Here is a 12534-nt window from a genome sequence, read left to right on the forward strand (position 1 = left end):
TTATTTAAATTCCAGTGAGTTAACATACAGTGTAATGTTAGTTTCAGGTGTACAATATAGTGATTCAACACTTCCACACATCACCCAGTGCTCATCACAACAAGTGCCTTCCTTAATCCCCATCACCTATTTAACCCATTCACCCCCCCCAACCTCTGGTAAACATCAGTTTGTTCTCTATAGTTAAGAGTTTGTTTCTTAGTTTGCCTCTCTCTCTCTTTTCTTCCCTATTTGCTCATTTGCCTTGTTTCTTAAATTCCACATACAAGTGAAATTATACGGTATTTGTCTTTGACTGACTTCACATAGTGTAATACTGTCTAGCTCCATCAATTTCTAGACAATGAAGAACTTTTTATGTGGGACATAGAATTTATTTAGAAATGGTTTGAATTGTTACATATGATTCCAAAGCAATATTTTTAAACTTTTCTTTTTATTTATTCCATAAACAATAACAAAACTCAGCTAGGTACATTATGACAGTTTCACCATACACTCAGTCACAAATATTTAAAACCTTTGCAACAAGAACAACAAAACCAGAGGTGTTACAAGAATAATTTACAAGAAAATCTATAAAACAGCAAGAAGCTCACAAATGTTCATTTTCATTTGCACAAGATCACTACACTCTTTCACAACATGTTTTGTGTTACAAAATTCCCAACAAAAGTGTATTTTTTCTTTGTATTATGGTTTCTAAAACCAGAAACTTTGAAGTAAATATCCTTTTATTAGCACCCAGTGGTGCAGAAAAAGGAAAACTCTCACATACAGACACTTCACAGCACTTTTCTAAGAAAAATATACACTTACAAAATATGTTACAAATTGGCACACTTAAAAATATACAAGATTTTGTAGGCGTCTTAAGAGTGATCCTTAAGCTTTATACTTCAATTGACTCTACAGATTATTTATAAAGCTTAACTCTGAAAGAAAAAAGGCAAACAATTTCCTAACATTTTAAAGTTGCAGTGTCATATGTCAAACAGAAACTTAGGTTACATTCATAAAAAGGGCCTCTAACATGTTTGTTTTAAATTTTCTTAAATGTTTAAAGGGCTTGGGAGAGGAGAACAATGGAGATAATAGTTTCTTTAGCACCATAAATCAGTACTTTACTAAAGAGGTGCATTCAGTTTTATGGAAATTAAATTAAGGACTAGTACATTCAAAACTGTAGGCAGCAAACTCTAGTCAGTGGTACAGGTATCCCGGTAGAACATTTTAAACTTTCTACCCTCCTCACTGGGAGTCAAAAACAAAAGGCCTCTTCTAGTTTTCATTCTAAGCCTTTTCTTTTGTGCTGTAAAACCAGGGATCTCTGAAAGAAGCAGAGTGAGTTAAACATTTTCTTTCTTCTTTCTGAAGGGGATGTCTAAGACTCAGAAACCACTCACTGAGCCTGATAGATGGACAGACATCCTTTCCATTTCATGTCAAGTGTTTCTTTTCTACTTACCCAGATACTGATTTTTAAAGCCTCATTCATACCTTTCACTTTGTACTAAGCCTCTTTCCTTTGCATTGTCCTCCAATGTTTCATCTCTTAGTTATGATTCTGAAACGAAGAGTATATCTCAAGTATCATGTAGCTGCAACGGGAGCTCTGCTTCATGACTGTAGCTACTGTTTAATGCTCTGAGTAAAAAAATGTGCCTTAAAGGGTAGCCTGTGTACTGCCATCAAGATAATCCCATGCTGGCTGAGGATCTTCAAATTGATGACAGTGTTTCCCAAGTTAAACAGCACAGCTAATTCCCCCCCCCCCTTATTCGGGTCCTTGAGAAGCCTTTACAAAAATCCCTGGTCTATATTGTGTTGACAAGATTCCTATTTATGCCTAGTTACTAAAATGTTTGGTTTTGGTGTGAAATCTTCTAAACATAATGGTGGGCTTAGTGAATTTTATGATTAGAAAATAAATCTCAAATTAATTTTTTTCATAAAAGGACATATCCCTATAATAAGCTATCATTTAAAAAATCCTAAATAAAAATAAAACTCCAGAAACTAGATAATTTCTTAATAATCCAGGAGAAAACAAACACTTATAGTTCTAGCACTAGTTAGGACTAGCTAGTGCTCCATTCTCCTCTTTGGGGCAGGAACTCAGCTCTCTTCAATTCTTGGAACTGTTCTGAGAGCATCTGTAAATTGAAGATGTGGCAGATCTACGTCAGACTGGTTCAGCTTGGTAAGAGCAAGCTTGGTTAAGAGGTCCTTGGATATGGTTTTTCTCCTTTAGGCAGTAAGTGCTCATTAGGACCCACTAAAACAGAAATTCACTAGAACCGCAGAACCTCACATAACAGGACATAGGATGCTAGTCAGAGTTGTTTACAGCTTTTGAAGCATCCTTTATGCTTCTCTCTTACATACATGCTTAACCTCCTCCCTGTCCCTCCCCCCCCCCACACATACAGATGCTTCTCAGCAAGGAAAAAGGTCAGAGAAGGTGAAAGTTATGACCGAAGCCCACCTAGCACCAAAGACTTCAGGGTGACAGCTAAAGAAGTGATGGTCAAGGTAGTTCAGGAGGTTTGAAAAGATTTAGAAGGTAAGGCCTTAACACATAATTGCATAACAAGAAGTCAGAAGACAAAGCTGAGAGGAAGCAGCATATGTGAGGAAGCTGGCCTATGAGACGCTGGAGAAGCCACTGGTTTAAGCCAGTTATCACAGCCCAAACATAACCCCCAAAGTCTTGAAGAACCTTGGTCAAGGCTACTATTTCAGCACCCTCTCCACATAGTCTAGCACCTAACTAGGGCAGAAAGGGGATGAGATGTTTTTACAGACCTTCAAGGAAAAGGAGTTTCCAACTTTCCTTAGCCATGCGATATAATTCTGTGTGTGTGTGTGTGTGTGTGTGTATTTAAAATTAGATGTGGAAATGGCCAAGACAATTAAAGGTAATTAAGAGTGTGAAGGTTGTCCTCTGAAATTCCAGAAGTAGCCTGGCTAAGGTTCTTAAACTCTGACACTTCGAGGAGATGGAATATAAGATTATAAAAGAAGAAAAATTCCAAGACCAAGGACTGAAATTAAATAAGAAGAATAATGGAGAATACCATTTCCAGGAAAACAAAGATTAAATGGGATTCTGTTGAGAAGGCATTAATAGGAAGCAGCATCTAAGAGAGATGTTAGAAGGGAGTGGCAATCAGAAATTTCAGACCAAGGAAAATTCCATATATCTGACTTGAAACATCAGTGATAGGGCAAAACACTATTTTTATATCTGTGGGTCCTCACTCCACTAAGGCAGATGGTTGAATAAGGGGTCTCCAAAAAGTCAGGCCTACTATGTTGTGACAGGAAGAAAAAAAATTGTGAGCAGTGGCAGAACCAAAAAAGCCATAAAAACTGAAGAGCTCAGAACATAATGTACTGAGAGGATATTAGGTGACATTAAGAGAATAAGATAGCTTCTGCCTTGTCCTATTGCTCATTAACCAAAATTAGTTTCTTGTTATGTTTCAGTACAAAACGATTGATTACAAGTCACTGATACATATGTTAAAAAACATATAATGCACTGTAGGCCATTAAAAACGGTACTTTAAAATGTTAATTCTCTTTGGAGAAAGGGATGAACCATGCCCTAGAATTGGCCCCTAATGGGCTCCATAGGAGCAACTGAAAGAGTATCCATTCCAAAGGACTTGTGACAGCAAGTTCTGACAAGGAAACTGTTTCTGAAAGTTTCAGGCTGTCCTACCCCACCCCCACCCCATTTTTCAAAGCTGAACTGAGAAAAACTGGGACAACTCCTCCCATATTTTTTTTTATAAAACACACTGTACCCATGGAACATTTTCTTTATTTCTTCTTTAATTGCCACCTTTTGATTACATAGAGAGCACTCCATTCTCGTAAGTGACTTTGAGATCTGGAGTCTTGGGGATCATAATACAGGTAGAGTTGGTGATTGCAAACCAGAATTTAGCTGCAAAACAGAACAAACAAAAACAAAAACAGAACAAAATCTAGTTCTTAAGAACCAGCCATAGCATTAAACATAAACAGCTAGCTATCAGAGTGGAGAAATAGAAGAAAGTGTTCCAGTTTGATTATTTTCCCTTCTGGATGGCAGCTGTAGAGTAGGAGACATGTTTCATCTGGTGCCTTTCCATTAAGTAATTGTCTAAGACTCACCACACACGGAGCATCAAAGCCTAGGAACAGGCCTGAAGCAGCCTCACAAAATGCTCCTCACCCACTCATTCCCACAGACACACACAATCACACCAAGAACACAGGCTTGTTCATTTTACTACCTAGTTATAAGTAGTAGAGCAGGCTGGTGAAAGGAATCATGGACTGGTAAGTGTATGTACTTATATATGGGACAGGCTTCCTTCCATTTCTCTCTGACTACTTTCAAATGTTTCATCTCTGGTTGTGAATATATTTAGGTGGCAATGACTAGGTAGGTTTATATTTTGCTTAAATTTGTCCTTTTGAAACATCTTTTTTTTAATCACCCTTTCCCCCACCCACTTATTCTCCACCCTCCCACCCACAGCCTATATATTCACAAGTTAATAGGTTAGTAACAGTATTAGTAAGAATAGTAAGAGTAACAACGACAACAACCAACAACATTAATAATATTAATCCCCTATATCTGTATAGCACTTTACGATCTACAAAGCGCTTTTACATCCATTATCTCATCTGTGCCATAATGCATCAGTTGTCAGGCACGCAGGCCTTCAACTGTGCAAGGAAAATAGATCAAATGTTAGAAGTCAAGTGGTAAATAAAGGGGAAGAAAAAGCCACACTAGTAGTGTTGAAGCTGTGAAATTTAAAGACAAAAGGGGAAGGGCAGAATAAAAATGTGATTTTAAAAATGTATATAAAAATTGAAATTTAAGTTTAGTGTTTGGCATCAAATACTAGTCATCCTCAGACTAAGTATATATGGCCCCGATTAGTTGTTACCACAAATTGTTCAGCTTATCTAATATATGTACGTAACTCACAGGAGTTGAACTGAGATGCCTTAACATTTTCTTTAAATGACATTGGCATTGCAAGATTAAACACTTAAAGAACAGTAAAGCCATGATGTGAGTGCACTTTTGACAAAAACATTTATGAAACTACTTAAATAAAAGCAATCTATGTACTTCATTTATCATTAGTGTTGATTTTATAGCTATTTTATAATTTATCCCAGACTATTATAAAATATATAAAACTGAGATATAAAGTATCAGCAATATAACTTTGCACTTTAAATAATTTTCAGCTACGGATTTTGCTTTTAGAAAACAAACTTTAAAGCAGCTGTTTTGTTTCCTTGTAAAAGGTTCTATAAATGCATATATTAAGTCCCTGATGGACTTAGCTGTCGTGACTTCCAGACTTTTTCCACAACTGAACTGTTAGACAATGGAACAAACAAAACTTTATTGTGCCTTATTTAATTGTTTATGTTTCCACACAGGACAGCAGAGTTTAAAATTTCAAAATAATGTATGTATGCATATATATATATATATATATATTTAAAAATTTATTAATGAGCTTTAAACTGTGGGGTGAATCTGTGAGATGAGGTAAGGAAATCTGGCACATTTCAAACAGTATCCTTTAAGTTTTGGTAAATTGTGTAACACAACATATTTTCCCACTGTGATCTATAGGTGCTATCCACATAAGTGGGGGTGGTTAATAGCAAGAATCACTGGAATGTTTCTAGTAAATCAACAGGGACAAGCTCCCCAAATACTCACAACCAAATGTTGATATAGAAGTAAAAATATATACAATACAGTCACTTGTTTGTAGTTTGGCACAATATTTTCCTTTTTTCCTTGGGTAAATAGTGCATAAACTACTTGTGCAACTGTATGACTTTTGAAGTCTTTAACATAGAACATCAGATTAAAGTTTGCTTCCAAAGACTTATTCCCACACTTCAAAATTCTTTTCTTTAAGCACTTACATATCAACATACATACCACAAGGCATATTTTGAAAGAAATAAAACACAAACATCAAATGTCTTTCTGGAAAATGTGAGTTTCTTCTTCAAACACAGGTAAAACCCAAAATGCTGTTTCTGCTTTTAGGAGATTGTAGTCGGAATCCCTGCAGAAAAACCAAACAATTTATGCTACCTTAGTTAGCTTTAGTGTATGTCCCACAAAGGGATCATACAATCTAAATTTATTTACATCATACTAAATGCTGTATGATGCAGAAAGAGCTACAGATACAGGGGGCACTAGAAAGCACTCCTAATTGCCACACGATGAGATTTTGTTTTCCAAATTATGCTCTTTTTGCTTAAATGATCTTGCCCTTTAGTCTATATAACTTTTTGATTCTGTTGTTCAGGACGTTTTTTACTGCAAAGCCCTTCCCTTCCCAAAATCATTCAAGAGCATATTTTAGTTCTATTTTCTCAATTAGTAAAAAAATGCTGAATAGCAGAAAAAGTAGCCTTGTTGGAGTTTATCCCCAGCTAAGCCACAACAAAATTGCCCAATCTTTTGGGTGGCTTAAAGGTATAGGAATTGTCATGCACTTTTTTCTTTTTAATTTGAAAAAGAAGGGAATGGGACAGTTTCTTTCATGCAAACTTTTGCTTTCAAGAAGGAAAAAATGAGGGACTGTGGGCTTAGCAGGTTGTAGGAAAGCTAAGGGTATATCATCTCAGCCATTTTGGTGCAGTATTACCTCAGTTTTTCAAAAGAAGCTGTCCCAGCCTCATCCTTGTGGACCTGTTCTCGCTCCACGCACTTTCCCTTACACTTCTCATCTCTCAGGGCCTTGGAGCTGGATTTGTGACGATATAACTTTTTGTGTGTTGGTCCATTATTGCCTAAAGTGCTCAGGTTATTATACTTTTTATCAAAGAAGGCGGAGCGAGAGTCCTCATAACCATGCATGTTTGCATGACCAGGATCACCTATTGCTGCTTTCCCATTGGTTTTACTCACACCCTTGATGGACCTGTGATTCTTAGTAGCTCCTGGGGACCCACTGTTGACCTTTTTCTTAGATTCCTGTGGTGTCCCAGCCAATATTTTGAGGGTTTTTAATTTTAGGCTATTAGACTCTGGGGAGTAGAATATGTTGGGGTCCCCATGGTGCTCCATGGGTTCCCAAAGGGGCTCTATGGAGGCCATCATGAATCTCTGCACATCTGCCATACCAGAGGCAATGTTGGATAAGATATAGGAAGGCTCCTGAAATTCCCGTTGGTCATCATCAAGGAGGTTATTTGTGTTGGTGCCCATGTTCAGGTCGCTCCAGGCTGGGTTACTCTCCTTCCCCAAAGTCCAGTCTCCAGAAAGTCCCTTTTGACTAGGCATCTTCATGGAGGTCACCTGGCTACCATGTTGGATACATTCAGCCAATGTCTTCCCTGTGGAAGATATGCTGTTGATTTGGCCTCCCCCACGGCCAATGCCAATTTGCATCTTCTCTCCATTGATTGCAGCCATATATTTCCCTTTCTTTGTTGACTTAGGGGCCTGGCGGGAGGTTTTGCCAGGTGGCTTTTCAATCCCTTTGTTGTTGGATTTGAGAGATTTTTTCCTGGTGTTTTTCTGAGAAGAGCTTTGGTTCATAGCCCCACTCTTGCTGGGTGAAGTTTTCTTTCTTGATTTTGACACTTTGTTGTTAGTACTCATTTGACCAGATGGATCATTGAATGCTGATAGGCAAGGAGTTTTTTGGAGCAGGCTGACAGAATCCTCATCATTGAACATGTGGAACTGAAACTGATGGTTATTTAAAGTAAATCCATCATCCACTTGGACCTGCCTTGAAAGGGTACTGCAGTCCCACTTGATTTTCTCCATATTGCCCAGTGGTGCTGGAACACCCTCTTGGAACCCCTTTAGTGTTCCTAATGTCTTGATACTCTCACAGCTGCTAATTTGAGGGGAAAGACTAGGGGTGTCAGGTGGGGACATCTCTGAAAGAGATGAGTGGCGGAATTTGTCAGGAGTGAAGTTGGAGATATCCAGGAGGTCAGTGGACTCCTTTAATGGTGTTATCTCATCAATGCTCTGCTGGATCACCAGCTTGGGACTGCAATGAGCCAGGAAGTCATCAGTAATGTCATCATCACCATCTTTTTCACAAGATTTCAAGCTTAAGGAGCAATAATTGCTTGAGTTGACAGAGAGTGGGGCCATTGACTCAAAGCTAAAGAGCCGATCATCATCCATATTGGCTGGGCCCTGCTGGAAAGGAAAGCATATCTCTCCATTATTAAAGTGACATAATTGATAAGAGTCATCAGCTGGGAGTTGGGTGTCTTGCACAGAGGCATAAAGGACCTTGTTGCAATTACTGCCATCACTATTGAGGCAGATTCGATTGTATGTTGTAGCTGTGAGGTTATTTTCCATGGAGACTACTTGGGAGACTCCAAATTCATTAGATTGGGTTGGAGCTATCTCCCTTGAGACTTCAGCCATGAATTCCTGGGGGCCAGAAGTAGGCTTGTTGGGCCACACATTTCCATAGTTGCTTGATTCTATTTTGAAGTTTTGGGATGACTGCTGCAGCTCAGACTCAGAGGGTGAGGAAAGCACACAGTCCTGGGTAGGCTGGAGAGGCACAAAAGATTTTTCTGTTTGAGTGAGGCTGCCTTCATTTTGCTCTGGAGAATGGTGAGCGAAGTATGATATACCAGTATTATTTGACAAATCAGAAGCATCTAACAATGTCTGCAGATACCCTCCAGGGATAACAGGTATATTGGTGGCAACATTAGCAGATGATAGAGGCATTTCAGAAGAGCAGGTGGTTGGTAAGAAAGTAGAATTCTTAGCAACCTTTGCCTCGTGAAATTCAGAGAGATGAGAACTGTTTGAGGTCCCAGGAACAGCTTCATGCTTTAAATTAGCCGTAGAGGATTGATCTTCCAAAAGAGGGCTCATTTGAACAATTGGCTTGTTTTCTTGCCCAGCTTTGATTTTCTTGGATTTTAACCTGGCTTCACTTTTAAATTTAATTTTGTTGAGCACTTTCCTCTCTGGCCCCTTAAATCCTGCATCTTGGGCTTTGACTTTCACTGAGTCAGGGCCTGTAATGTCATTTAAATGTGATCCATTTGCACAGCCAGGGACAGACAGAGGGGCTGACTTCGGTGTACCTTTCTGGCCTCCATCTTCTTTACGAGTACTACCTTGCCTCTGATCACTGCAGAATGAAATCTGCTTGCCGCTTGTTGAAGTTTCCACAGATGGGATTCTTTGAATCCTGTGCCTATTGCCAAGTTTAGATTTTCTTTTGCGAGCAGGTGGCAGGAATGACATCTCAAAGCTACCTGGTTCAAAGTTTGGTTTTTGGCATAAGGGTATCTTGTTGGAATCAGTGTTGCTGTTTCTCTGTTTTTTCTTTTTCTGCCAGAAGCCCTTCAAGGGGGCCAGCTTTGCATATTTGCTGAGCTGATTCTCACTTAAATTCACTGTTGTCTCACTAGAATCTACCCTACCCAACTTCACCAGCATGTTCTTCTCACCTTTAAAGCGATTGATGATGATATATTTGATAATAACAGGAGGCTCCTTACGGGTTACTTTTCTTCTCTTTTTGGGACACCATTCATCATCATCTTCCTCTTTGGAACCACCTGGCAGCCATTCCTTCCTCTCATTTACTTTTTCACCCTCTAATGAGTCAACATCATATAGATAATCTTCACTGTACCTGACTTTTCTCTTGGCTCGCAGCCCATAGTTCTGCTGGGAGGAGGAGCTGCCAGAATTAGTGTCCCGAGCCATATAGCGGCTACAGTCCTTGATCTCCCCCATGGCATCATAAGAGACCTCAATGAAGGAACTGTCATCACTGAAATTCCCTGATGCCTCCAAGGAATTGGCAAGATGGCCCTGCTTTGGATTCTTAAATTGCCCTACTTCAGTCCCATTGCATGGTTTATTTAAGGCAGATTTTTCTCCATTATCCTTTTCATCCTTTTTCTCTACACCCTTGTCTTCCTGTCCCTCTTCTTTGCCTTTTTTCTTGTCCAAGTTTTTATCCTCCTCTCCCCAGATGATATTCACATCAGGAACCTTGAATGGGGAAAGGTCACTGGTCTGCTTCAGGACCCCACTCTTAGACTCCCGCTTGGGGCAGGTAGTAAAGACACTGGGGAAAAAGTTGAATTGGGCATCCTCCTGCATTAGAAGGGTGGTCTTGTCTCGAACATTGTCTTGGAAGGACTCATATCGAATTTTCAAGGAACAAACATCACTGCCCAGTGTTGACTCATCATCATCGAACATGTAGTTATCCACATCTTCTTCAGAGAATAAGTTGACAGACAGCTCATTTTTGGAACAGAGGTCAAGTAGTTCAATCTTACTCTCACTAATAAAAGTCTCAAAGTAACCCCAATCCTGATTGGAATTTGCCAGCAAAGCCTCTTCTGTATTACACTTGTCTAACAGTAATGCCTCATAATAACTTTTCTGAGCTGGATCCTCCAAGTCGATGTCAGATTTCTCAGCTTCCCGTTTTTCTCCTGCCCTTGATTTGTGCAGAGGAAAACCTAGCAGCTGGTCTGAGAGCAGCTGCTCTCCGTATTTCATGTTTTCTCCAGCATTAATACACTGAATCCCAATATCAGAAACTGCACAGGTTTCATAATCCTTATTTAGATCACCAACTTTCAGACTGATCCCTGGCTCAGGATCTACTGCATCCTTGGATTCCATGAAACAGCCCAGACAAGTCCGGCTTGGCTGCATGAGGCAGTCCCCATTCAGAGCTGACATGCCTGCAGGCTCCATTATGGCGAATGGAGCTTTCTCACACTCACTGGGCAGTGACCATGTATGCAGGCTTTTTGCAACACCAGATGTAAGGGAGATGGCATTCACAGAAGCACTATTAGCAGCATGCTCAGGTGCTTCAATTAGCCCCAGAGGAGATGGGGGGCTCTGCATACAAGGTTTCTTAGAAGGCAGAGGCAGGAGACCCCTGGGATACATCAGGGTCTCTTTTTGAACCACCGGTATAGGCTGGATTGGTGCAGCAGCTTCTAGAGCTGCCAATGACTTTATTGCCACATCCTGGTCCTCTGAATCTGGAGAAAAGGGAGAAATGACAGAAATAAAGTTAAAGGTCTTAGACCACACTCATCAACTCTCCTTCCCTTGATCAGTTTCTGGTACTTGATCTTATATAAGCTAAGGCCCCACTTCTCTGGCTTTAGAACTAGAAACTACAAAGTTAAAGAACAAACCCTGACTTTATATTGAGCATTCATGCAAGTGAAAAATAGTATTTCTTTAGATTTAGCTTTTTCTTTAGACACAGACAGAGCTCTCCTCAGAAAAAAGAAAATATTTTGACTGCTTGATCAATTGCAAAGTCAAGGCTTTCAGGGTGGGAAAATGCTCAGGTGGGACAGTTATGGTTTTAAGCTATAAAGCTTAGTCCTATCATTCAGACCTCTGTTCTGGAAACTCCTCTGCTTCTAGACTTTTCAAACCACACATCAGAGCATATTTCTAATTCACTATGAATTTTGAGGAACTTAAGTATTCATCTGACAGAGATGATTTGCAAGAACAAAGTGTTTGGATTAGATAGCTCTTAGAGACCCTTCTAGCCCAGTTAGAAATTTAGTGGAATAAAATTTAGGATTAATATCAATCTCAGAGGCACACTAGACTTAACCTGCTCTAAGTGTCCATTTTGTGGACCCTAAAAATCTATAGTAATAACAAAGGATTACTAGCAGAGATAGTAAATACTATAATTAAATTCTCTTACCATTTTCTTTGACCCCATTAATCAGAGTGTTTTCTCCATGGGCTGAGGCAACAACAGCCTTATCTTGTTGGTTATCCATGAATGTAACCTCTTATTGTTTCATTCCAAGTCCAAATGCTGCTCAACCTGCACATTTCAAATATATAATGTTAGTCATTAAATGTATTTTTTTCTCTGTTTTAAGGTTATTTCAGTTGGAGAGGTCTTAAAAGGCTCCCTGGAATTTACGTTTCCAGACTGGCTCCTTTGTTACTATTGTTTTTTGTTTCATAGTTTATACCCACGATATAAATCAGTTTTTAAATTCTTATTTAAATTCAAGTTGGTTAACATAGAGTGTAGTATTGGTTTCAGGAGTAGAATTTAGTGTTTCACCACTTACATATAACACCCAGTGCTCATTCCAACAAGTGCCCTCCTTAATACCCATCACCCATCTAGCCCATCCCCCCCCATCCCTCCATTAACCCTCAGTTTGTTCTCTTAACTATACAGTCTCTTACGGTTTGCCTCCCTCTCTGTTTTTATCTTATTTCAATTTTAAATTTATACTTCATTCATACATCCCAGGTACTTCTATCCCCTCTAGGCTACCATACTATTCATAATGGAAATCTGAAGAAGCAGGCAAACTTACACTTTCTTTCAGATAGGAATATATTTAACTTAATCATGGCATCCAGGTAGAAAGGATGCAAAGTGAAGTCCAAAGTGATTCCTGAGATAAGGGAGGTCTGCATGTAGTGATTGGCTTTATTTCTCTTTG

The 12534-nt window shown here is 39.2% G+C and overlaps 1 protein-coding gene across 1 annotated transcript in view; it reads right to left on the reverse strand.

The window, feature by feature from the left end:
* Positions 1-289: 289 nt before the first annotated feature.
* Positions 290-12534, reverse strand: part of NEXMIF (neurite extension and migration factor) — a 163017-nt gene continuing 150772 nt past the window's right edge. The window contains exons 2-4 of the mRNA XM_034649723.1: positions 11769-11894; positions 6705-11076; positions 290-6113 (exon numbers count right to left, since the gene is read on the reverse strand). Of these exons, the coding sequence (XP_034505614.1) occupies positions 6020-6113; positions 6705-11076; positions 11769-11847 (4545 nt within the window). The 5' untranslated portion in view covers positions 11848-11894 and the 3' untranslated portion in view covers positions 290-6019. The remainder of the gene's footprint in view (positions 6114-6704; positions 11077-11768; positions 11895-12534) is intronic.

Source organism: Ailuropoda melanoleuca, chromosome X (assembly GCF_002007445.2).
Source record: "Ailuropoda melanoleuca isolate Jingjing chromosome X, ASM200744v2, whole genome shotgun sequence".
Taxonomy (NCBI): Eukaryota; Metazoa; Chordata; class Mammalia; order Carnivora; family Ursidae; genus Ailuropoda; species Ailuropoda melanoleuca.